This window comes from Corvus moneduloides, chromosome 15, assembly GCF_009650955.1.
Source record: "Corvus moneduloides isolate bCorMon1 chromosome 15, bCorMon1.pri, whole genome shotgun sequence".
NCBI lineage: Eukaryota > Metazoa > Chordata > Aves > Passeriformes > Corvidae > Corvus > Corvus moneduloides.
Genome location: NC_045490.1, coordinates 5,601,085 through 5,628,312, shown reverse-complemented (window position 1 = coordinate 5,628,312; position 27,228 = coordinate 5,601,085). Strand labels below are relative to the sequence as shown.

The window sequence follows — 27,228 nt, the reverse complement described above, 5'->3', positions numbered from 1 at the left end:
GGAGATGGGTCTGAAGGGCAACAGCTCTCAGGGAATGTTGGCTGCCCCAAAATGCTCTGGTTAATGCTCTCACTCCTCAGGTCAGAGCTCTTTCTTGGGCAGTAATGAAAAATGGTTTCCGAAGAATTGCTATTGGCAAAATTAATCAGATTGATTCTTCACTTATGACACAGATCAAGACTTGAACTTCAGTCTTCCATGGTAATAAGACCAGTTCATCATCACTAATTGCATCTCTTTGTTCCCGGCAGTTTCTTCAGCCTCCTTACTCTCCTCCAAGGTCACTTCCTCGCTCAACAGATGTGCAAGTCTGACAGAGCGTTTAAAAGCACAGGGCTTGAAGTAGATGAAGGTTTTGTTAAAGCAGTTTTGTTTGGTTGCAATTAACCACGTTACAGAACTCAGGAAGTCTGACTGATGTTAATTGTGAGTGCAGACAAACGTCAGAGCAGAGGGAGCCTCTCCCCTCTGCACACCACGGTTGGAAATGCTGCTTGAGGCTCGGAGTGCTCCATTTTTGAAACATCTATGCTGCTTCAGGGAGGGAAAAAATTGCCAATGTCACAAAGGCTGTTCTGAAAAGCTCTTTAAAATGCTGTGTGTTACACTCATGATCTTCCCATTGCTTTTCTGTAGGACATCACTCTCTCCAGAGGCTGTGGCCCTTCTTCCTTCATTCACATTGTGCAGAACAGCCTTAACCATAACCCCTTTCAGGAGAGTTATCCTTGTCTGTGCTGAAAGCCAGTGAACATAGCTCTTAACTGGAACATTAGAGCACTGCCTGAATACTCCCAGAACAACTGTCCTTGAGTTCAGGGAACACACAAACTCTAGGATACAAGTTGTGTCTTGCTCCCTGTTCCCATGAAAAGGCTGCTTTAAAATAGTTTATGCTACTCTGTACAAGGCTGAGCAGAGTTTCACCTTCAGAGTTCCTCCAAAGAGGTGAAATGGAGCTCCCTGTGCGAGCTGAGCAGCACTGTTTTGCCAGCACTGTTTTTGCCATGAGGTGTTACACCATAAATTTTCAGAGGACTCGAGAGAGATGAACACACAATGAATTAGTCAGGCGCTCTCTAACATGACCTGCTAATAGCCTGCCCTCTCCGAAACAATCCCAGCAGTGGGAGCTTAATTCTTTTTTCCTGTTTAATGAGACTTGGTAGAGCAAACACCTAAGCAAATCGGAGGAGTTTGTAGCTGTCGTTCTCTGCCGCATCTCATGTATAACCATGCGTTTTATTTCTTTATTGATTTTTTTTTTCTTTCTTTGTCGATGCTTAAGCAGTATTCTTTCAATATGAAGCAAGACTCATAAAAATACCAGATATAACATATTCGAGTCAAATTGGGTACTTCTGTATTCTGGTATGAGACGCTACAAAAACTGTATTTCAGAGAATGTCCTGCTGTACAGCAATTTTTCTCAGTCCCATGGAGCTTCATTATAGCGAGGTCAGACTATGCCGTAGAGAAGAGAATTTATGTTTTATCATAGGGCTAACTTCTATGCTCTTGTAATGACCCTGAAGGACAGTAAATGCTCTAAATAATTCAGCTTCTTTGGAATTTAGTTCCACTGTGCTATAGGAGCTAGAATAGATCTAGGAAAATAGAAAATATTGTGGTATATTTTAATGTGATGCCTGAGGGATGCTCATGAGGATGTTTGGCTGCCATAACTCTATCCAGGGAGTGGACACTGAAAATTTCAGGGATTCAGTGTTTTCAGTGTATTCTCGAGGGAAAGACCTCCCTTAAGATCCTTGTGGTGAAATGGGACTCCTCAAAGTCTAATTGCCTCTTGGCCCAAGATGGAATATATTAATTTCTCACGTAGTTACAAAGCCTCTTCCATAATTTCATGTGTGGTACTTTTAATTTCATGTCTTGGCCTTTTCTTCTTTGCAGCAGTGTGGAAAAGTGTGAGGGCTATTTGTAATGCATGTCCTTTATTTTCTGCACAGTCATCTCTGCCCTCATCAGCATCCATTATATTGCATTTTTCTGTGTGTGATGTTTTTGTAAATATCTCAGGATGAAATTAGCTTTTTCAAACAGCAGGACAGAGTTCCATGCAGTCATGATGATAGAACAGCTGCTGAACAGCTGCATAAAAAATCATTGAAGTCTCACATTTGTACAGTTAATGCCTTCTTTACCCTTTGAATTGTATCCTAAATTTTTGATGCTTTTTTCTGTGGTTGGGACTGCTTTTGAATTTTAATCCCATTTTCCCGTTAGCAACATCAGCAGATTTAACAAGCCTGTTTTCCATTCCAGTATTGAAATCAATAGATAATTTTACAGAGTCTAGAAAGATTCTGGCAAAGATTGTTTTGACACATGACCTGAATTTTTGCATCAGAGTGTGTAAGTTTTGATTAGATTTGAGTGAATCCAATTTGGATATTAACAATAACAAGATTCAGTATGCTTAGTTTTACATCACTGAGTGACACTTCTCTTTTCTCTCCTGTCTGCTTGGTTGTTACCTGTCCCACAAAGAAGCTTCTTGTTTCTTCCTTTTTAATCCTGACACTGCTATAGTTAGCAGCTGTTTGTCACTTTTAAGATGACATCCAAAAGTGATTTGTCACCTTTTAGACATATACAATGTTTTGGTATCTGCATCCCCAGCCCTGCTCTTCCTCAATTCCCCAGAAGTGTTCAGCATCTTTCAGTTATTGGAAATATTATCTGCCTTCCACAGGCAGCCCAACACTGTCAACCAGCTTGTTCTCAGACCCAACCAATTCATTTTTCCAGCCTCTATCTTCCCCTATTGCACCCAAACCAGGCTCAATGGTCACTAGTAGAGGGCATCTCTAGAAGGGACCAGTGTACCCACACAGGGTCTAACCTCTAGATTCAGCATTCCAGTGTGGATTACTTGATCCTTTCCTGGCCTTGAGTCAGCCCCACCTCACCCCAGAGTGGAGGCGTGGACAGTTAAGTCTTGGTGGCATCAAGATGTGTGATAGTCCCAATTTCATGCTGTGTTTGAAAGGAGTAGAGTGAAGCCTCATGAGCAGCTTGCTTGGGAGAGGAGTATTAAACTTGGGAAGTGTGATGAGATGATGCACATACGGTGCCCAGGAACGGGAGTGCTGCAGGGAGCTCTGCCAGTGCTTTCCCTGTGGAGGGAGGAGTGGGGAAAGGGTGGCAGACGCTCTCCCTTGCGCTAGGTACGTGTACTTGGCACCTCAGCTTTTAACTGCTGGGAAGCCTCTAAACATCACTGTAAATGAAAGTTATTTTTAAGGTGCCCAGAACTTGTCCATGGGGTCACCTTCCCTTCGTGGTTCCTGGTGGGTTTTTAATCCATAATTGTGGGATGTGTGTGTTCTCCGAGTCGCTTTTGCCACCCATCAGTGGTAACGTGGTGTCCTAGAAGAGGTTGGTGACTGAATTTGGGATTTTTGTGCAGTAACTGATTTTTGAGATTTTGGGATTTTTGTGCAACATACTTAGTCTGAGCAACAGTTAACTAACTCCTTGGGAAGAAGAGCCCTGTTAAATGTTGCTTTTTAATCCTGATGTTTTCAGTTTAACATAACACCGTCAAGAAGCATCAAGCTTGTCAGGAAGTTGGTAGGAAATTCACTTTAAAATCTTTAAACAGCTAAAAGGGAAATAGGGATAGTCTGTTGGTGAAAACCAGAAAATTGTTGTTTTGCTGCATTGCTGTTAAGAAAAAGTTGTGCTGAGATTGATGCTGTTGGTGGGAATCAGGCAGCAAACCTGTTTTGGAGCACCACCTGAAGTAATAGTAAAAGTTTATTGAAAACAATGATTTTCTTTTTTTTTTTTCCCTAAAGTAAAGCTGCCAGCGTGGTTGTTGATTTTCCAGTGTCTGCAAGGTAAGTGAGCAGTGTCAGCACTGAAGGTACTGCCTGAAGAGTGTGGAAAATAAAATAGAAAAATGCTTGTGATTCTTTTTGCTTTATTGGAGTTAGCGGGAACTATTTGGTTCAAGATGTGTGTAAGTATTATGTAGGCAGGATAATTGCTCCTGGTAGCAGAGATACACTCTGAAAACATCTGTAGGCCTCTTGATGGCTTAGGTTCTCCCTAAAATCCTTTTGGCCAGGTATTTATTGTCACCTGTCTGCATTTCCACGGACAGTTTAGGGTTAAGCTGCAGTCAGGGTCTGCTGAGCAAGGTGAGCTGGCACAGCCTGTCTGGGGATCGTTCCCTGCACAGGTGGGTGCTGCTCATAGGTGCTGTGACATCCTCTGGTTTTGGGTCTGACTTTTCCACAGATGACAGTCAGATTGTGCCTCCTCTCAAATAATCTGGTTGGAGATACTTCATTAATTTTATGTGTAGCTCCTAATGATGGGTGAAGGCTCAAGGAAAAAAAAACCCTAAAGTGCAGATTTTTTTTTTTTTTTTTCCTAGTAGCTTTCAAAATTCATCAGGGAGGAAACAGTTTCTAAGCATGATATGCAACTTGCTGCGGGTAGCACTGTGCTGACATAAAACACATTCTCAGTACCTGGCACACAACAAAGTGGCAGCTACAGTTCTTATTCCAGTTTTTGAGTCATATCTGTCACGTAGGTTTTGTATGGATTGAATATATTTTTCCATAGCATTAAATGTTGGGTCTTTTTTTACCTTTTTGGAGATTTCAGAAGAGCAGTATTAACCTTTCTGAAGCCAGGGTACTCTGCATGCTGAGAAATCTTTGCCCCTCACCAGGCATCAAACCTTCCATAATGTGCCCTTGAATTTTGTTTGTGTAAGTTTGGCAGCAGCCCAATTTCCATGAGGAAAGGTAAATATCTGATCTACACTGTCAGCTGTTGCAGACTGCAGCAGCTCTGTCAGGCTTATGGATGCCTTATGGTGCTCTGCCTGCTTTTTTGGGCAAAATCCTGAGCATTTCTGTTTACTATTATGAACTATAACTGTTGGCAAGCTTTCAAACTGCCTCGCTCATCTTACCTCAGAAAACTTGTTCTAGTGCAGTCATGCTTGTGCCTTTATCACAAAGTGCAGGGCATCCTGGTAGTATACTTTGCACATTGGTAAGTCCCAAAATTAAGTGTTTTTCTCTTGAAATGTCTGTCTCTAAGGAAAGTACTTAGAATTCTTCCTTTGCATGTCTAGCAGGTAGATTTTGTCCTGTCCTTGCTTCAAAGATTATTGGAACATTAGCAGCCTTATGTTTTTGTTTATTTGATTTTCCAGTTATGCCAGTTTATACCAGGATTTATGCCAGGGTTTCCCAAGGACCTGGTACCCAGTCAGGTGGATTCCATTGTATGAAAGGCACAAATTGCCATCATTTCATCATTCAAATAGTTGTAAATGTTGTGTATTTTTCCTGTAAACTGAACAAAATCATATTTGCAGTCACATGTTTGCCAGGTCCACCTACATGCAGCACCACCTGAGTTGTCATCTTGTATTAGTTGGGTGCTGGGAATTTCACCTCTGTAGTATTTCTGTGTTGAGGATATTCAGGATGCTCATTGTGATGTATTTAATGAGATTTCTGCTAATATGATACAGGCTTTGCTTCTCTGCTTGTGTATAAAATATTTGGAAGTTGTGTTCATCTGAGCAGTCCTTGATTGGCTTAACATTCCTATAATCTGATCTGGAGTTTATGGCTCGAGTACAGGGAATTCACCAAAGTGATGGAATTAATAGGCTTTGTATCCTGCATTTTTATTAAATCTTAATGCAGATTATTCAACTACTTCTGCATATGCAACATAATCTGTAAATCTTACTGGAAAGTCAGATTTCAAAGTGTGTCCTTAGAGGAAGCCACTACATCTTGTGGGCTGTTCAGTTGTGTTAAATGGAGTGTGGGTATCTGCAGACACGTGCCAGGTTCTGCCTCAAATGGTCACTTCTCAAACTGATCTCCAAACCAGCTTGCTCCCTCCTGTGACTGTAAGGCCGTCTTTAAGACAGCTTCAGCTAGCACTAGATTCTGTGGAAAACAAAGTGCATCTCTCTGGATTTCATGCTCGTAGCTTCTGCCAGGAGTTGCAGTCCAAAACCAGCTCAAGGATGTGATAAAACACTAAATGTACCCCGGTTCCTTGGGAGAGCTCATCTAGTTTTAAGTTTCCAGCAAGCTGTAAAGCAGAAAGGGAAGGTGGGAGGGATGGGAAGTCTGTAATCTTATTTGGAGTGGCGGTTCAGAGATTCCTTTTGTCTACATCTTCATTCTGTGTGTTTGTTGTCTGAGCCCTCCTGGCTGTTGTCCCTCAGGCAAGGTGAGTAGCAGGTTGTCTCCATCTCAACCAGAGGCTAGCCCACGGTGTGATGTGTTCCTTGGAAATTTTATAGTGTTGCTGTGTCTTAGAGCAAGGTCAAAGAAATGTTCTTGTTGCTTGAGGGGAAAGCAAGGTGGTTCACCCCAGCTAAATGCCTGCAGGAGCTGATTCCAGGGTGTTCAGCAGATGCCTGCGACAGGCTCAGTGTGGGAGGAGGAGCAGTTCTGTAGATGGAAAGGGCTGTAAACGTTTTAGTGAACAGAAAAGATGAGAAAGCTGTTGTGGGCAAATGCATTCTAAAACTAGGCCAGCTGGGGTTTTAACAGCTGAAAGGAAAGTCTGAGACTGAAACTGCTGTGCTGTCACAAGATGTGCTTGAATTCAGGGAGGAACTTGCTGCTTGGTGCTCTGTGCTGACGACCTTGGAAGGTGCTGTGCCTCTGCAGGCCTGGGCTGAATTAGTCAAACAGGGAGTTCAGAGCAGCAGACATCACAAAACCGTAATATTATATCTAAAGGTAAGACAAGAACAAAGTGTGAGGTATTTGGTAGAGATAGATGACTAAGCTGGATGTCATATCACTGTCCTCAGCTGACATCTGCAGACTTTAATCCACCGATGATCCAGGACTTCTTGCAAGATGAAATTTTTCTTTGTGCTAAGGGGTTTTCAGCAATTGATGTTGAATAAAACTTGTTAACTGAAAGAATTCAAAGGGATGGGGGGAGTTTCAGTTCAAGCAGGTACTGTTCTAGCACTTTTTAATGCTTTCTGCATTAAAAAAAGCAGTCAGCTAAAAGCAGCAGGCTGCCCCATCCACCAAGGAGCTTGCATTCTGCAAGGAACATATTTCTATAATAGCTCTACAGCTCCCAAATTTCCCTGGGCACCCTGCACAAAAGGCTCTGCTTTGTGCCTGTCTGCACTGATCCATTCAGCTGGTTCTGGTCCAGCTGTGGTTTCATTCTCTGACATAGGGTAAGGACTGATCCAGGAGTGCCCACAGTTATCTGGGGCTCTGTTTCTGAAGGAATTAGGCAGGATATTTCCATACTCCGAAGCCTGGCCTCCTCAAAAACAAAGAAGAAATCTGAATTCAGTATTACTGGTGTTACAGGTGGGAAAGAAAATGATGGCCAGGGGATAGCATTCTGCAGGAAAAGTTCAGGTCTGGTTCAAACCTGTTGCTTGGGTGTGAGTCTCAACAAGCTGTGAAGATGAACTTGGCTTTTTTGTCTTTGAAAGCACTTAAAAATTCTGCATGATGTGGTGCCATTTAGTCCTGCGTTGCCTTTTAATAGTTCCTGAAATGTTGAAGGTATGGATTATGTTAATGTACCTTTTAAATTTTTTATGGACTGAAATAGCTTCAAAAATTAACCTTTTGAAAACACTTGGGTAGATCACACAACAGGCTTTTAGCAGCTTTTTCTTCCAGTAGTATGCTGCCTCCTGTTCCAGTAAACGAGGAGCTTTGATTAACTGAGGTTATGCTCAGCTTCCTGACCCAGGAGCAGCCTCCAGCTGATATTGGTGATATTTTTATTTTTCATTAGCTCATCTGAAAGTCTCAGCTGTTTTCCTGCCAGTGAAAAGGATGGAGGCTGTTTGTGCTGTGTGAGTGCTGTACCAGTTTGTTGCTCAACGCATGCTAATAGAGCTCTGACAAACCAAAAAAAGAACTGCATTTCTTCATGGTGCAATAACACTTTCTATCTGTTTATTTATGAAAGGGTTACTTACATTTAGCATGGATGGTCTCACAATCCTTAAAACCTGAGCTTGCTGCAGTGAGAGGGAGGATTGCTCCTGGTTTCTGCTAGACCTGGCTTCCCTCACATTTTGCTTCCTGAAACACCTCAGGTACTGTAGGTTTTGGAAGACTGGAAAGAATCCGCCTATAGATGTTTTCTATTTCTGCTTTATCATGTCACAGAATGTGACAACTGGGTTGTACCCAAGTGTGTACTCTCGAGTATTCCACTGAGTTCACCTCAGGTTGCAAGCTCCTTTAATAAATAGAGGAATGGTTCCTATTTGCTGCTTTCCCTTTGCCTGTTGGTTTTTTTTTTTTAATTGTTTTGGCATCTTCAACATCTTGTTGTAGGACATGAGTGCAGGATAGACTTGCTGAGGTGCTGGGATAAATGAAGAGGTCTGGGGTGGAACAGATGCCCCGTTTGACACTGTCTGCAAAGATCATGGGTCTGATCATAGCTCCTTGGTTTGAAAGAAAATAATAAATCAGTAAAACAAATGTTTGAAGAGGGTTTGAGATCTGTACAGCATTATGGTTAACATACATGCTTCAGCAAATCTTTTTTCCTCATGTGCAGAAAACTCTTGGCTTATGTCTCTATCCACACTTTTTTTTTTTGGCTGCAGCCAGGCACACTAAATAGTGATTAAACAAAAAATTAAAATTCCATTTTTGTGCATTTGGTGTTTGAACGCTGATCAATTGCTTTGGCGGCGCATTAAGTAACAGTGTGGTAGACAACAGAAGGGGCTTATTTACAGCAATCTGTCTAAATCCATTCTCAATGTATTGCTTAATATGCCTTTCTACTTTAGTTCATTTTCAGTTTTTAAAAAATGAAGGCTGGAAACAGGCAGGAGAACAGTTTAAGATATTGCTGGAGAAGTAATCACTCCTTAGTGGTAAACAACTTCCAGTTCTTAAGGAAAAGAAAATGTGCTTGAGCTGAAATAGAACTTATGGGCTTGTTGTAGGAGTTAATGGATGGAATTCAATGGCTGGTGCACTTACATAGCCTGACTAGTAAGTCTATGATCATAGATGATCATAACGAAGCCTTCACGCTTTAAAATGTGCTTTTTTGCATGTTGTTTACAATTGACCATTTAAAAAACCAGCGATATTTTTACAAAATGGGAAGCTAACACAGAACAAAAGTGAAAATTACTGACCTAATTTTTTATAGGGATAGAAATCCAGATCCATAATGTCAATTTACCCTAACCATGCAGAATTGACAGCTGCAGTGTTCAAACAATGGTCACTGCATTTCACAGATAAAATGCACATAAGGGGGGGATGGTTTGGACAAAAATATTCTACCTCCTGCTGTGCAGTTATAATTAATGAGAAATTAGGATAAGAGTGAAAATTGAGGTGAAATACAGCATTACACATATGACATAGCTCCCCATAAATGAGATGCTTCTTTAAGAGTTAAAGTCCTAGGAAGCTTGCTGTGTTTTGCAGATTGCTCTGATAGCACAGTCTAGAGCATTTGTTGAAGGAGTATCATCAAGTTATGTAATTTGCATAATTGAGTCAAATCCCATGCAGCATCCCTGAAGGAAACCACTAAAAAAAGCAACATTCTGGTCCCTGTATGCTGTGTCTGGATTTCTAGAGCTCAGACATCTTCTACAAAGAGGGAGGGGAGGAAAAAAAAAGCAAGAAAGAAGGAGAAGAGCTTCCAGAATCACATCGATGTCAGCAACCTGCCCATTTTCCCAGTGAGAGGGACTTGAGGACATATGTGCACATCCTCCCTCTGCCCGTGGTGGCATCATGCCCACAACCTTACACACAGCTCTGCTGGTAGTGATGGCATGAGATAAAAGCTGCAGTCGAGGATGGGGAAGGCAAATGTTTTATGGTTCACACTGCCTTTTTTTGGTAGTCTGCTGAAATGAGGTTGGTCTCGAAAGTGTGGTTCTTAACCAGAAATACGACGCTGATCAGGCTGCTGCAGCTACACCTTCCCTGCAGGGCTGTGTGGATGGTGAGGGCTGGCAAGGTCTCCGAGGCAAAGACACTGATATTCCTTTTCTAGCACTGAAAGTCACTTCAAAATTAATGTTTAGACACTGTTGACAGAACTTGTCAGTGACTCACAGCAGACTTTTCAGTTATGGTGTTTTAATAGCGACCTGCAAAACCAGAGCCCTGTATGTTTGCTTGCAAGGGGTACATACAGTAAGAAATATTCTAACCTCTTAACATTTACCCAAGCTGAATTAAATGTGATGGAGGACTCCAGTGTTGAATGAACTACGGTAACTTCTCTGCCCAAGACCAAGGAAAGCTCAAGAATGCAGCATGTCTGCCATGATCTGGAACTGAGTCTACCCTTCAGGATTCTAAAAGCCACTTGGAGGTTTATGTTGATCCAACAGAGGTTCATGTTTTGCTTGTCCTGTGTGAATCTCTTTTGGTGTTAGTTGTACAGAGAAGAAACACCATGAGCACTGCAGGCAGAGGAGCTGATAATGACTCACCCTGCACAGTCCTCATTTCATTTTGTTGATGCCAACATGAAGAAGTGTTGATCCTTGTGAGTCTCCAAGACTGAGCGCTGTACAGAGTCTGTTCCCCAGGACTTCAGGATCAATAACTTATTCTCTGCACCTCTGAACTCCCACACTGCAGAGAGGCCTGAATAACTGATGCACGTGCTTGATAGTTTTCCCTCTTGCTTAAATTTAAAGTTTATAAATTACTGACATGTGTGGCCTTGACAGGGTTAGCTTAACCCAGCTCACAGATGCTTTTGTGTGTAAATTTATCTGAGACTGAGAGAACTAATAGATCTATGTGCTTGACTTTCTACTGTCCATCTGCCTGATTGGTACTGTGTGTAACACAGAGGCAGTCTGTGATTTTTTTTTTTTTTTCTTTTTTGTTTTTCTTTATTTTAATAGCCCTGGAGGATGGTGTGCTGCTGCCTGCTTCTGCTCTATCTCAGGGTTTAAATTGCTTGCATTAGGTTGTTGCTTGCTCTGAGGATGTTTACATGCACATTGCTGACCCCTCTGAAGAATGGCTTGAAGCTGTGCACAAAATTTACTTCCCTGTACACATTATCCTACACTGAGTGCACAAACACAAGGATCCCTTCAGCCCAGAGCCTGGGGGTGCTCATGCTGAGCAGGGATGGCTGCACCTGCTTTTTAATGGCTTTTAGGCTGCTGCTTGGGTGGGACAGCTGTGTAATGGTGAGAGATGCACCTCCCGAGCCAGCCCAGTGTGGCTTCCATCAGAGGGTTCTGGAGATGTTGGTGTGAATCCTTTGAGGTGTATTTCAAACTTCTCTCCCGTCTCCTGGGAGCTGTTGTGGAGGACAGCTTGAGATCCATCCCATTAGTGTATTTCAGAAGGAGTGAGTCGTGGTTGTATCCCAGCTGCTAGCTCAGCCCCACGCAGCCGCTCGCTCACCCCCACCGTGGGGTGGGGGTGAGAACTGGAAGAGTAGAAGTGAGAAAACTCACGGGTTGAGATAAAGAGTTTAAAAAGTAAAGCAAAAACCACGCAAAGCAAAACAAACCAGGGAATCCACTCCCCGCTTACCACGGGCAGACAGTTGTTCAGCCTTCTCCAGGAATGCAGGGAAGATAAATGCCATCACTCCAAGCAACCCCTGCTTTCCTCCTCCTTCCCCCAGCTTCATGTACTGAGCGTGACACCACATGGTCTGGGATGTCCTTGGGGTCAGCTGTCCTGGCTGTGTCCCCTCCCAACTTCCCAAGCACTGCCAGCTTCCTCTCTAGGGCAAAGCAAAAAGGCCTTGGCTCTGGGTAAGCCCTGTTCAGCAGTAATGAAAACATCCCTGTTTTACCAACACTTTCCAGTACAAAACCAAATAACAGCCTGTGCCAGTTTGGGCAAATTTGGAAATACATCCTCTGAGAGAAGGCAGGTTACAACCCTTCCCTCCCCCACCAGGTTCGGGAAAAATTGAATTTTCCTCAAAGTGAAAGAGATAAAAACTATTTATTTATTTAACAAATACACAGGGAAAGGATAATAATGCTAAATAATAATAAAACCTCTTGCTCTGCTGAGAGAAACCTGGGAAAATTTCAGAGTCCTGCCGTAGATCTCTCTCTCCCCTTCCTTGGAGCTGGGATGGGGTGGTGGGCCCCCCCCTCCAGGGCCAAGGCCTTGGTGGAAAGTCCTCCCAATGTATTCTGATGTTGAAATCGTCCAGCAGAGAAGAAGGGAAAAATCGGAGTCCCAGGAAAACAAAGTTCAACTGTCTGGAGGAAAAGGAGCTGAAAAACCTGGCCGAAAGCTGGCTGGAAAGAAAGCAAGCCGGGTGATTCCTCCTGCTCCTGCCTCTGCTGAACACAGAGAGCATCTCTATCTTTGTGTCCTTGAAAACAAAATGTTTTAAAGAGTTTTGTTGGGTTTTTTCTCTCCCCCCTCTCATTTTAAAGGCATAGAACAGCGATATGGGATACACATCATAAAGTCACCCCAAGACACAGCCCCACACCACCTCCTGTGAAGAGAATTAACTCTACCCCAGCCAAAACCTGCACAGAGGGCAATCCCCATGGGTACCTGCAGCAGTGGAAAATTTCCAAGGGATGTTTTCAGAGTTCAGAGGGAAGGGAGGTGCCTCTGCAATTCTAGTTTAGGTTGCCCGAGTCCCAAAAAGGGGTGGGATTTAAAGCACTCTTAACAATGCCCTGTTACACAGACTTGGATGTCTTTTTGCTGGTGGGTGTCAGTTTTCCTCTTTTTCTTCAGGGTGCCTGAATTCCCTGCTCACTTTGCACAGGTTTGACACGGGATGCTGGTTCCCACGTGCGCAGTTGGTGTTGTGAGGTTCAGAGTTGTGCTGTGTATTTCCCCTTTTGGATCTAGTCCCTGGACACTCTGGCCATGCTCTCCTCTGCAGTGGTGGGTGGGGTTTCCAGAGCAGCTGCTTTTAAGGGATTTTCACGCGCTGACTCACAGGCAAGTGGCAGGAGGGACAGTGGCATTGCCAGCGATTCTCCTGGTGTGTGCATTCCGTCCAGAGTGCTATAAACAAAGAGACAAAAGAGACCTAAAATATTGAGATTTCAGACTTGCCAGTTGTTCCTGTGCCCAGTATGATACTTGTGCACAAGCCTAGTGCTCAGAAAGTTGGCAAAACTCTCCTGGCAAGGATGTGCTCTGGTCTGCGAGAGCTTTCCAGGACTTTTCCTGGCAGAGGAGTACCCTGCAGAGGAGACTGGTCAGTGAGCTGGCCTGGCAAAGAATTGTTCTTGCAAAACAGAGGCAACAATTTCACAGGACGGTAGTGTGCTATAGCGTGGGTTATTTAGTGGGAATGATTAGAAGGATGGCATTATCAGCAGCTAGGAATTCACAGGAGAAGAGTGGTGTTTAATGGGACAGCTGGAAAACCACAGGGCAGGTTAAGCAAATTAATTTGATATCTATGTTTGGTGAGTTCAGGTGAGCCCTTCCATGACAGGAGTGTGTGGTTTTTCACCAGCTCTGCTGCTCTGGGGCTGCACTTGCCTTCTCCTGCATGATGTGAATCAATAAGGCTTTTGCAGTGCCTCTCATTAATCCTCTTCCCTTCAGCAAGTCTGAGTCTCCATCCTGTGCAGTCAGAGGTGAGCTGGAGAAGTTGGATTACTGGGGATCTTCATTTGCTGACTTGTTTTCAAAGCACCCCTGGCTTTTGAATTTCAGGAACAACATAATGAAATAGAAGCTCTAATTGGGTTCAGCAGCAAGAGTCTTAATAAATGACCTTTTAAATCTTGTTTTGATTTTATTCAGGTGTGGTAGCGTCTCATTAATAATGATCCTGCAATAGGTCTCCCATTACATCCTATTTAATTAACAAAAAGGCTCTAAGATGTATTGGATGTTTTCAAGATGAAAATGGGAGTTTTTAATAGATTCTCTGATCAAGAAATACTGTTCTGCATACATGATGGTGCCCTGGAAAAATATCACTTAACAGCCATAGCTAAAGTACTGTTCTGAGACAAGCAAAACTCACTTCCTCCCTCACCGCTTTCAGGCTAAAAGCCACTTGCTTGTGATGATTTTGCCTTAAGGGAGATGTTTAATTTCCTCTTACAGGAAGGGGAGGCTGCTTAGGAAAGGTTTCATTTGTTGTGTATTTATTATATATCCAATTTTTTGTTTAAAAGGCATCATACGTGAGGCAAAAGAAAGACCATTACTTTGCTGATGGACAAAGGAAAAAGGACTGGCATAACAAAGAAGCCATAAGGAGGGACTCTGAGCGTGTGGGTATGTGAGATTGCTATAAAAATGTTTTAATACAGATTGTAACTTAGTTTGATTTTATTTGGTAGGCTGAGTGTAGAACAGCGTGTTTAACTTCAGAGTCAAGGTGATGTTCTTGGCATGATGCAGCATTAACGCCAATTTATCTGTTAATCTTTTACCTGTGTTAATCCCAATTTAATTCCTTTTTCCCCAACTGCACAATAACCATTTTGAGGTGAAAATGTATCAGTTAAATCTCGGTGCTTTCATGACAGGTGGAAAATTGATTTTTTTAAAAAAATCCCCCCAGAAAGTGCGTGTGTACCTCTCCCAAAAATGGGAGATCCAGAAAGGAAGAATGAGAAAACCATTCTGGACTATAACATTCATGAAAGTCCATTCTGCAGTTCTGGGGTTTGTCTTGCATTGCAAATAAGGGCCCATTTTGAATATCACAGCTTTACACTGGCATGTTTGCAAGGGCTCTGCCCTTCAGTGCAAGAGCTGAGGTTGTAAATGCACAAATCCATCTGTGCTGAGAATTCCAACAGTGCTCAGATATTCAAACCGTATGGATTCTTCCCACTGTGAAACAAAAGGCATTCTGTAGATCCTCCATAGCATTGCCAAAACCCCTTCATCTGTTTCTGATGTTAGAAGGAAGACTTTTACCTTTGATTTGCACAGCTGAGTGGTTTGTAGCAAAACTGCTTATCAGATAAAATTGTTAAATTGGCGTGGTTGACTCAGTGCTAAATATGACACAGAGCACAAAACTAATAAAGTAATGTTCAAAGGACTATAAGATGCTCTTTTTTTGCTATATGGATTAGTTTCTGGCCGTTAAGCACTAATTAGCAGTAATGATCTGTATTTACTTTCTGTCTATGCACAGGAAATGGAGAACAGGGAAAACCTTACCCAATGACTGATGCAGAGCGAGTGGACCAGGCATACAGGGAAAATGGCTTTAATATCTTTGTGAGTGATAAAATTTCTCTGAATCGTTCCCTTCCAGACATCAGGCATCCAAAGTGAGTATACAGTTGCATTTCTACGAGTGAAGGTTTGCAAGCCCTAAATTACCACATCAACAGGAATGTGTTCTTTTTTATTCTGGACTCTTGTACCTTTGCTCATCAAATACAATCCTTGCACTGCTGGGTCTTGGTATTTCCTTAATAAAGGATGGTGTCTAGTAAATTCAGTGGGAAATAGAAGAGATCGAATCTGGGGAAAAAAATCATTTTTTGATTTCAAAAGACTTAAAATTACCACAGACTTGCAACCCTGCTTAGAAAAGACCTTGAAAGTAACCCAGAGGTTCCAGTTCTTATGTTGGCCACTAGCTGGAAATGACAATGGAATGCTCAGGAGCAGAAGATGCGAGTAGTTTCACTCAGCTATGTATGAAGAGCTTTATCAGGTTTATGGATTATTTTTGTGGACATCTTCCTCATAAAAACAGCCTCATCAGGGCTTACAAGTAGAAATGAGTTCCAACTGAATGCTGATTTTAGAGTTCATCTGGTTTTGGACATTATGATGTAGAATGGCATTGAACTGGGTTTTGGTAAAGCCAGAAGTTTTTCACTAGCAAAAGTGCTTCAGTTAGGACTTAACCCTTGTTTATACAAAACTGGGAGGTTTTTAAATACTGTTTGTGTGGTTCTTAATCTGAAAGCATTGCTAGACATTTGAATCCAAGCTTCTTTTGTGTAAAGCTGTGTTTATTACAATTTAGTAAATCTGAATTCAACATCTGCTTTATTCATGAGATACAAGTTCCAGAAGTCAGGTTTTATAATTTGTTAACTGCACAATTGAGATATTACCTCTTCAGCTGTCACAGCAAACTAATCCAATACACTGGCTTGACACCCTTTCTCAATATATACACATAAAACAAAGTAGTGAGTGTAGCTCCATAAATATTTTAGGCATGCAGCTGAAATGTTTAAACATAGAGATAAATCAGGTAACCGAAGATGTTTGTGGATCAGCCCATGCTCAAGTTCTAGGAAATACAGTTTGAGTTTACTAATCTAAATTCCACCTGTCCTCCATTTACACGGGCTGTCTTGGGCTCTGAGAACTTAAACATCAGACAATGTCAGTATTTCGTTATCTGAGGATTTAATGTGTTACCTCACATGCCTCAGTATTTCCTGAAATTGCCAACTCAGTGTTAATTCTGCTATTTAAACTTCTTTAAAAAGTGAGACTTCTAACTCCAGCCCCAGTTAAAACTAGTAAGTGAAGTGTCTGGGACACCAACAACTTAAGCTGTGATTAATGGTGCTGCTGCAGTGGTTTGCTTGTTGCTTGACACATCCTTTCCCCCAGCATAGCAAGCTGTAATTGTGGGGGCCTCGAGGAGAGGATAAACACCGTGTGCCTCATGGGTGCTGGGATTAGCTGGGCAGGGAGCAGGGTTACCCATAGAGTGGGGGTGTGCACTAAAGGAATTCACCACTGGAAAGGTCTGCTGTGCATTCGCTGGGCCCAGTAAAAAAGCTATACATGAAATGGTATGGTTTGGGTTACTTGAGAGGTTGATGAGGGCAGTTTATAACAACGTTAGGCTGAGACCTAGTCATAAAGTCACAAGTCCATAAAGAGTATTCCAGAAGGAAGGGAGCTGTGGTTTAGAGCCTCTTACATCCAGTGAGGTAATAGAGGCTTTGGAGAAGTGCCCGCAGACAGCAGGGAGCGTGAGGAGAAGGTGTACTGGGCAAAAATGCATCATCTGCCTTGCCCTAAGCTTTGGAGCCACAGCTGGGCTTCTCCCCAACAGCTGCCCTGGGTGGAGAAGGACAAAGAAGCAGCTGATGTGTGAGCTGATGTGTGGACTTTAATATACAAATAGTGTGTCACCTCTGCTTTCTGTTAATTGTGGGACTCAAGGAGCTGGGGCACAGCATGTACTGGATCTGCCTGGTGCACACATACTTGTTTGTTTCAACAGTCATGTCTTCCCCTGGTAACATTTTTCTTTAAGTGCCTCTAGGGCTTTTAATATTAAACACTAATTTTGCAGGTCTTGTAAAGCAGTTGTAGATACAGTAGCTGGAGGGAAGCAATTTCTCTCCACACTTAATGGTTAAACTTAATAGCTAAAGTTTCCCACTTGTTAAAGTTAGTCAGAAAATGAGAATTCCAGTTTAAGAAGAGTTAGAAAAGATTCAAGAGCTCTTGGTTCATACAGGAACAGGACTGTAGCTAGTAGCTGTTGGAAGAAGGTTAGGATGGCAATGCCAAGGGCCGGATGAAAGCAGTCCCTGCAGCTTCAGTTTGCATCTTGCATCTGTGCATTGCAGCCACAGCCTGCAGGCTCTTGGCAGCACCCCAGGACAATTCATTACACCCAGAATAAGTTACTGTCCTCTCACACAGGCACCAGAGTAACTTCCTGTAGGCACAGATGTATTGAACTTGTATAACATAGGTGTGTCCTTCTCCATGCCCTGGGAAAGGTCCAGAACAAAGCTGCCGCTGCCGGAGCCGCTTTCATTCCCGTCTGCCCTTTCGGGAGCCAGGGGAAGGAATTACTGCCTGTGTGCATGGAACTGTGCACAGAGTGACTGCCTCCTGGGGGCCTGGCAGAGCACAGCCTGCACAGCAGCCTGGGGGCTGTGCAAGGGGCAGGGAGCAGCGTGGGACCTCCCTCCCCTGCTCCTGGGCACAGGGCAGCTCGTCCCGCTGGCACTGTCGTTGTACCCTCCACACACCTCCATTCACACAGCCACCACTGGTTTGCTCTGGACACAGGGGCCTCCAGGAATCAAAGAGATTTTTGATCCCTTCTGAAGAGCTACTGGGTGTTTTTTAACTGCATTGGGTCACTGTGTGGTCTTAGAGGTTACCTGTTTAACAAGCTTTGAAATCCACTTATGGCCACACCTGCAGGAAAGTAAACACTGCACTTCATACTACAGAATTTTCTTTTTTAAACTACTTTGAAACCAACCCTACAAGGCAAGAAGTCGTTACCCCTATTTCAAAATTAAGAAAATTAATGCACTTTGCATCATTTTGAGGAGTAAAGAATGAACTAAGTTGCTTGCTGGTAATTAATATTGAAGCGCTGGTGTGTTCTGGCAGCACCTTTTGACTTGCTCTGTCTGTGTCCAGCTGCAAGAACAAGCTGTACCTGGAGAAGCTCCCAAACACCAGTGTGATAATTCCCTTCCACAACGAAGGATGGTCCTCCCTGCTCCGGACAGTGCACAGCGTCCTGAACCGCTCCCCTCCCGAGCTGGTGGCAGAGATCGTGCTGGTGGATGACTTCAGTGACAGAGGTAGGATGGTTTGTGTGTGACATCCCCACCGTATCTCCCTACCTAAGGGATCAATACACTTGCAAATACATGTATTTGCATGAGGTTTTTTGCTTGCCAGCAGCAGAGCTCAGGGGAATCTTGTTTTAGTACATCAGAAAGCAAAAAACCTCGTGTTCCATATTCAGGGTGTGCTGGTTTAGCTGCTGCTGACATGGACTGTCCTGCCTTCTGGGCAATGTGAAAAGCCAGGGAAGCTGGTTTTAATATTCAGATAAGGGGCTGAGTAGCCCTTAACATAAAATGTTAAATGTTGACTCTTGAAATAACCAAAAAAAGCCAAGAGAGAGGAATAGCTCACTCCTTACATTCTGCTTGCTTTTTTTTTTTTCCCCCCCTGGACACAGAACATATAAAAGAATCCTTGATAAAAGGTTTCCACATGGGTCTGTCTATGATTTGGCTTGCCTTTCTCATGAATTTTTTTGCTCCTGGAAAGTAAATGTGCAGCATACAAACCCTTGCTCTCTCTTGCTGGGAACTTCCCTCCTTGTTTTGTTCTGCACTGCCCGGAGTAGTCCCTTTGGGCTGGGTTGAAGTGCTCTATGCAGAGGTGTGGAGTCACTGGCACCTCACATCACCACTAATGGAACAACCACTTGTCATTGCAGCAGCAATGTGTGCATGTAGTTGCTGAGATCTTTTTCTCTGAACCATTTAAATGGTGCCTGATGCAAATTTAGCTGTGCTTTGTCTTGTGTTTTGCACCCTTGCTGTGGTAGAAAAGGCAAGTGAAGGAGGAATGAATGCCCCATCATGTGGACGTTGCATAGCTGGAGAGATCCCATGGAAAATCCTCTGACTGGGGTTGAAGAGGGCACAGTGACTTTGAGGGGTTATGGTCAGATGTAGCAGCTGTATTTTCTCCTTTAAAGTTATTAAGACTATTTAGCTTTATGAGCTGTGGAGTTCAAGCCACTGATACTACTCAAGTGAGGCAAAAGAGTTTCTATACAGATACTAAAGGATACATCTCCAGAAACCTGACATATAGGAAGCCCCTAAATGAGCTTGGAAACAAGCTTGTGAATATTTAGTGTTCTGACCTATACTGGCTTCCAAATAGGCACTACCAACAGCTGTAGTACTTGCTCTAAAGTTCTTCTCTCATTAGTTTGCAAGCAAGGCATGCTACTTTGGAGAAATCAATGTTACATGAAATAAGTATTTCTTTAGAGGATTTTCAGGCTAAGGCGAGGAGAAGGAAAACCCACCCTCCTGACAAGGTCTTTTTATTGCTACTCTAGAAGTCTAGAAGCAAATTAGACAAGCTCATGCTGCAAGCACAAGTGAATTGTGCAAATGGGTTCCTTTTCAGAGAAGTAAACTCATGAATTCTGGTTTCCTGTGGATCTGTTTTCCTTGTTCTTTAGATGTGCCCTGACCAAGTGAAAGAGAGCCCTCCTGGCTCCTCCCCTGCTCCTCAGTCTGTACCTGTGCTGTTTGTCCAGCTTGCTCTTCTCTGTTCCACCTGCCTCTGATAAGACACAAACTCTTCTCCCTTGGTCATCCATCTTCCATAAAAAGGTTGCAATATGTAGCTGAGATTCATTTGTGTGCAGCATCTATTTATAAATAGATATAAAAGACTCCAGATGCTGGACAGTGAGCTGAATTGTCAAGGGAAGAGAATAGCACTCATGCAAAGAGAGTGTGTTAATAAAAACTGGTGTGGGGGTTCTCTTTGTTTGGGGGGGGGGGGATTTTTCTTGGTTGGGTTTTTTTTAAACCAGAATTTTCCTGCCAGCACAGCTGATTTCTGCACACTGGGACAATTACTGGTTAGGATGAAACATCTTTCCTTCAGTGCTGTCAGTTCTGTATCTGCACTTTTCTTCCTTAACCACACTGGGGTTGGCTTCCACATCCCTCAATGGGCTTAAATAGATCCTTACTCTTAGGGGGCTCTTAAGTGCTGATCACATGATCTTGATTTGAAAGGCTGATGGTTACAAATTTCTGGTTGTAACTTATCCATTGCTTAAAAAAACAAAAAACAAATAAACAAACCAAAAAGCCTAAAACCTAAACAACAAACACTTCAACCCAGTAACTGAGAATTGATAGTTTAATGCATCAAATTGAAATGCAGGAAGGTGTGGAAGTTCCAGGAAAACTTCTACTTGACGTGTTGTATGTTTGAAAAGGGCACATTCTTGGGTTTGGACTGTTAGGGCAACTGCTGCATTATTTTCTGTTTCTTATGATTAAATTGGGCAGGTAATAAGAACTCTGTGTCCAAGCTGATGATCATCACAGCTGTGCCACAGAACTGGAGAGCACTAAAAAGAATGAGAAGAAATGTCTTGATTTTTTTCTGCAAATCATGAATGATTGGTCCTCTGCATTGTCTGCAAAGTATTCTGTATTGTCTGCAAGAATTCTGTGCTTCTGTTTGAAATAATAGTTCCCCAAATTTGTAGCAGCATCTTTCTTTTAAAGTTATAGAATCACTATTAGATATAGTGACAGTAGAGGCCACGTTTGAGATCAGAGGGGCATTGTATGAACAGTAAATGTCATCTCCTTCCCTGAAGAGATCAGTAAATAGTTGCCATAAACCTTTTCCAGTGAAAAGCCAAAGATGGAAAGGATAATCACTCAATAAAAAATCTATTATTCATTTTTTTTATCGAGAGGTTACTCTGACAGGATAAAACATAGGATATCTCTGCTGTACCTCATGCTGGCTTTTCACTCGAGGGTTGTCTAAACAGACCTGTAGAATTTTAATAACTCTTTAAAGCATAATCTTCAGTACCTTGACCTTCCCTGGCAAGGAGACTGTCTCTCTTGCCAGTATTTCTTGTGTGCTGACCTGTGCTGGGGTTAAATGTGCTGGGGTTTGCCAGCTGCCCTTGAGGTGCTGCTAGGGTTTCTTTCTTGTTCTGCTGTTTCACTGGTTTCTGACAATGGGGATATTGGTGCTGATCCATCAGCCTCTTTCATCCCTGTGTCTCACACATGGAGAATCTTTGCTGCTCATGAAGTAAAGAGGACTTTGGTAATAATAGAAATAGTAAGTGTGGAAACCTGGCTACTGCAAACAGTGTTTTTCCTGACAGATGTTATTTTCATATGTTTTTCATCTGGTTTCAAGCTTGAGAGTAAGGAATTTTTGGTGTGTCTACGAAGAGGGCTGAGAAGTTGGCTAACAGAGTGACAGGAGAGTGAAGACAGATTTCTGGGTTAGCTGGTGGCTGCTGTGGTCTGCAGCAAACCTGAGGGGCAGCTGTGGCTGTGTGTGACTGGAGCTCCTGGACAGATGAATCATCATCTGGAAGTGTCAGCAGCCATTTATTGCTTAATTTGTTTGAAAGAGACAACTCTGTGACCTTTAGCAATAAACATTTTTCATCCAAAAAATGCTGTCCTGATGACAGCAAATCTTAACAGGGAGCAGCAAAAGCTTTACGAGTCATGTTTTTTAAATGTTTCCTTTGCTTCGTACTTGGAAAGTCAAAATGTGCTGGAACAACTTGCTGTCTGGATTTGGGGGGGTTTTTTTGTATGCCTGCAGTATAATGCAAATGGTCCAAATCTAAAAAAAGGCTAGAGCCTTACCTCACCCAGATTGTGTGCTGGATGCCATGTCAGCCAGATTGCTGTGGGAAAGGCTGCCTGTCAGAGGGGTCAGTCGGTGTGGTGGTTCCATCCCCTTTGCCTTGAGGTGCAGACCATGTTGTCACCTTCCTGAATCTTCCTCTGTGGGGATTCCCTTGGTAGGTTGGGTTGGCTTAAAAGGAGCTCCTTTCCATCACGTGCCATTAGTCACAGGAGTAAATACTGCAGGGCTGTTTTTTACTTTCTCTATCAATAGTCTCTGTTATCAGTGTAGCATTGCATTAAGACTGCTGTAATGCTTTTTTCCCCACAAACTTGTTTGAGATATCTGATGTAAGAACTTTCTTCCCAGTTCAAAACACTTGCAGAGATTTTCTGTACAGAAGAATATAGGTTATATTGGAGAGGGAGACACCAATTCAGCAAACTGTTGTTGGAGAATAAAAATTAACCTGCCTAGCACTGGCTGCTTCTTCCTGCATGGTACAGAGAACTGCTAGAGAGCCACAGACTGACCTCCACGGGTTTGATGAACCTCAGCTATTGCAGGGTGCTCCAAAATAATGCCTGCACTTCTGGATAAGCAGAAATTGGAATGCAACCCATGTGAATTACCACTCTAGAATTCCTGACCATAAAAACTCCTAGCTGTGGCAGTCCTGTGTGGATTAGTGGCTTCACTTTTAATTTCTATAGCTATTCTTTAGGTCTGATCTCAGTTAAATTAAGCCTTTTCATATGCTGGCTTGCAGGGTACTAATTACATCCCTCTGAGCTTGTGTTACCAGAATGGCCCCAAGTAAACTAAAATGTTTTTTCATATTTATCAGTTTTCTCCTGGGTACTGTCATGTGAAATTTGTTTGCTTTTTGAATATCTAATTACCATGCTGCTGAGTGGGAGTTTGGTTCTACTCTATCACAGAAATGGGAGGAGGAGAAGACAAGTGGAATTGCAGGCCAGTTTGTAACACTGCAGGTTTTTCTGTCAGCTCTGATGGCATTTTATTATTGATAGCAGGCAACGAGTAACAGGCAGGCAGTTCATGGTTCTTCAGGGTCTGCTTCAGTCCCTGGGCCTGCAGCCTGAATTGCTGTGATGAGAAATGGAGCTGTTCAGCTCTAGTGTCTGTCTTGTACGAAATGAATTGTTGGTCTCCACCTAATTCTTGTAGCTTGTGGGCACCTCTGCTGTAAAAGCTGTCTCTGTGTCCACATGAACAGATGTAAAGCTGTCCTCTGTCTCTCACTAATAAATGATCAGCCTTAAGCTGGAGGAACAAAGGATGGCGCATCCCTTTGCAGGATGCTTGTCAGAATGTTCTTTGCTTTTCACCTGGCACATACTTGGTAGTCCAGCAGTGTAACATCAAATACTCCTGGTGAAAGGCAGAAGGCTAACTCTTCGTTTTGGAGGAGAGGTCTCTTACAGGTGCAGAATTACAAATAGTTGAGTTTGGAAAGTACATCTGGAGATCATCTAACTCAGCCCTTCTGCTCAGCTACAGCAGCTTTCTCCAGATCTTATTTATTCACTCAAAATTGGAAAATCTCCAAGGATGGAGACTCCATAATGTCTCTGGGGAACCTGTTCTGCTGTTCAGTCACACTGTCAGTGACCTAGTTTAAAAAAAAAGTAATTAAAAAATTACCTTACGCTTAAACAGCATTTCCCGTGCTTCAGTTTATGCTCAAGGACTCCCAGGTCCTTTTCTGCAGAGCTCCTATAACTTATCTAGGAAACACCTGTAAGAGAATACCTCTAAAACAAACTAATTGTTTGCATTTATGTGCTTCTGGAGCAAACTGATATCATGGATTTTTCAGCCTTTCCCTTAATGTCAGACATGGTAGGATTTTTACCTTTTCACCCTTTGCAGCAATGGAAATTTAAAAATTCTTCAAGACATTTGAAACTGCTGAATGTCATTTAAAAGAAACATCTTGTGGTGTACTTGGGGCTGGCTGTGTGCACACAGGAAAGGGTACACACCACAAGGGGTTTATCTTATTTTATGTCTGAGCTTGACAGAAATCAGTGATTGTGGCTAAGTGCTTAGATTTCACATAAAACTCACGTTTCAGCATTCAATTATTTGCATATTGAGTGACAGCCTGTTCTTACTTGTTTTTAAGATTACTTTGGTATAAATGACAGTGTTTTAGAACAAATGTTGTCCCTTGTTGAAGAAGAGAACTGCAGCATCAGTCATCTCCAAAGCATGAGTTACATGCAAAGCACTGTGTTGGTACAATAATAAAGCTGGATGTGGCAGCACTGAAAATGCTGCAGTCTCCAAACATCAGGGTTGTTCTGGAAGTCTTAACCCACCTGGGCCCTCTGCCTTACAGTGTTGCATGTTTGTATGGTGGCAAGATGCAAAAACTGAGCATCCTTGTCAGAGTAACCAGTCAAAATCTGCACCTGTCACTGGGAGGCAACAACAGCTTTCAGCCCAGGTATTTGAATATATTTAACCCAATATGACAATAACATTTGCAAAGTGAACCTTCTGGCTTTTACATTCAGCACGGTCTGGTTTAGGGAGTGGTTATCCAGAAGGCTGTGTAAATGCATCCTTGGCTGCTGTGCATTTCAAGGAGACAGTTTTGTTCTGAGGAATGTGTATGGGAACTCATTTTCCCATGGGTGGTTGTTATGGAGGTTATGGATTTCAGTTTCATCTTCCAAGACTACCCAGTTGCCTTGAACCTCATCTTAATTTGTGAAAACTTTTTTTAGGATTCTGTTCTATTTATTTGTTCAACCATTTAAAATTTTTTCTTACTCCTTCCCCATTTTCGCTCCCTTTTTCCGTAGCTGTGTGTGCTCAGCAGGATTTGTGCACTCAGACTTGGAGCTGCTCTTTGGTGTTTGGGAGGCAGCGAAGCACCGTGAGCCTGGAGTGTGGTGTGTGGCCACTGCTCATCTTTGAAAGGCAGCAAGGGGATTTCAGGCCTTGCAATAGAGGAGTCCAAGGAGTGTTTTCCCCAGGCAGTGTCATCTCAGCCCTGGGTTTTGACCAGCATCGCTTGCCCTCTCCCCTCACGCGCCGTTGTGCCATCGCACTGCCCTGGAGTTGCCCTGGATATTTACACATTCTTGGAGCCCATCCTTTCCCAAATCCGAGAGGAGACAATCAAATCCTGTTTTTTCCCTTGACAGATAAATCCCTGTGACATTTTAAACCTCTCTTTATATTGCAGTACAAGTACAAGTAATTCTGGAGGTACAGGATAATCTGAATGGAAAACCAAATGTGAGTGAGGCAACTTGGCTGAACCCTGAGCAGCATAATTTGGTCTGGAGGGCAGAAGTTACTAAGTAGTGTAGTGAGGGAGAAGGCAAGGGGTGATTCATGGTCATTTGGTGCAGCAGCAGGTATACAACAAAATCAGCTCTGTTCCATTAACTACATCTGCCAGGCCTTAATTGAAAGAAATCATGTTCTTAGTATCTGAAATAGAAAAAGGTTTACTACTGGAATTCTTTTTGATCTTTAAATGGAACAGTAACGGATTTATGCAGCTAAAGAGATTATCTTTTCATCTTTAGGCACATGCACTGTAAAAGTAATTTTTTTTTCCTCTTAAATGCACTAAAGTGCATCTGGTTAGTACATCTCAGAATATGGAGTGACTGTGCTTAGGACAAAGTGATGACAGCCTTTCTTGCTGAATTATCAATACATTTATCTTAAACCTTTTTACAGTAAAGTATGGAGAAAAGAAGAAAAAGCTTCTTTTGGGCCAACTGCTTTTCCACAACCTTTTTGTAAGTGTTGCTTTCAAGCTCTCTTGTAGAAGTTGTGGTAACTGTTGTCCCAAACAACTAATAAAAAGATTATTTTTGTAAACTAAGTCAGAATAAATAGGGTATTTCCTTGTCTTCAGAATTCATTGGAGGCCATCTCAGGTCTGTTGAGACTCATGAATAATTTCTTTGAAGTAATAGTCAGTGAGACAGATCTCCCTTTGGGTAAGTGGGAGAGGGTTGGTTCTTCTAGGTGGAGAGATGTGAAGTTTCTTCTCCAGACTGCAGCGTGACTCCCAGGTAGCCCAGCAGAGCAGGGATGTGGGTGTAGGAGTGAATTTGTGAACTCACCAACAGTCTTTTCCATAGTGGGCACCAAGGGGAGCAATAAAATAAAAGCTGGTGCAGATGTCCCATTTTAGTTTATGAGAAGAGAATAATTTGTTATTCTCCCTTTCTGGCAGTGTCTTGTGGGTGTGGGATACTTTAGATAACAGTGACAGAGTCTGCTTTGGATCAGAGTGAGATGTGGATGAGATTCAGTTTTATGTTTTCCCTTTTTTGAGTATTCATTTTTAATGTGTCTTTAATGTCTGTACTCATGTATTGCCTTCCTGAAAGGATGTCTAAAACCTGCACTGTTCATTAGGCAATGGCTGAGGAGCATTAAAAGCTTATTCTCTGGTGTTTTAAGAGGCATGAGCGCCTGTTGTAGTTGTTTACTACAGGTTGGTTTGTGACAGCCTAAATTAACTAACCAGTTTACTTTTCATCATCTTGTATTTTTTTGTCTAAGATTGGTTGCTGCGGGTGAAAGATTATTCTAGAAGGGAGAGGAGTTGGCTTTAAAAGGTCGAGTTTACTGTGACCTCTTTCTCAGCTAATTATTGTGTAGTGAAGGATGTCTGGCAGTCTAAAGTTTAAAAATAAATAAATAATTCAGAAGCAGAGTTTCCATTACAGCTCATTAAGTAAATCTCAGTGCATTGCTTGCTACTAAGAAACCCTACACATGCAGCTTCTGTTAGAGGAACTTTGCGGGAAAACAGCTTTAATTTTATTCTACTCACCTTGAAGTACATGTCCTCATCTGCTAGGAGTCAAAAATCTAGATATCTGCCAGCTGCAGTGCAAATCAGCATTTTAATGCTTTCAGCTGCTTCTCTGTAGAAGTTAATTTGAAATGTGATTCAAGCACCCTCTGCCCATATATGATACCTATTACTGGTAATCATAGTTTCTGCTATGTAAACCTGCATTTGGGGTGGTGTTAACAAAGGAGCTGTTCCACACAGGGACTTTGATAAAGGTGGAAACTTCTTCAT

At 42.6% G+C, this 27,228-nt stretch overlaps 1 protein-coding gene across 1 annotated transcript in view; it reads left to right on the top strand.

The window, feature by feature from the left end:
* GALNT10 (polypeptide N-acetylgalactosaminyltransferase 10) overlaps positions 1-27,228 on the top strand; it is an 82,408-nt gene that overhangs the window by 24,556 nt on the left and 30,624 nt on the right. The window contains exons 2-4 of the mRNA XM_032125383.1: positions 14,165-14,267; positions 15,142-15,280; positions 18,381-18,547. Of these exons, the coding sequence (XP_031981274.1) occupies positions 14,165-14,267; positions 15,142-15,280; positions 18,381-18,547 (409 nt within the window). The remainder of the gene's footprint in view (positions 1-14,164; positions 14,268-15,141; positions 15,281-18,380; positions 18,548-27,228) is intronic.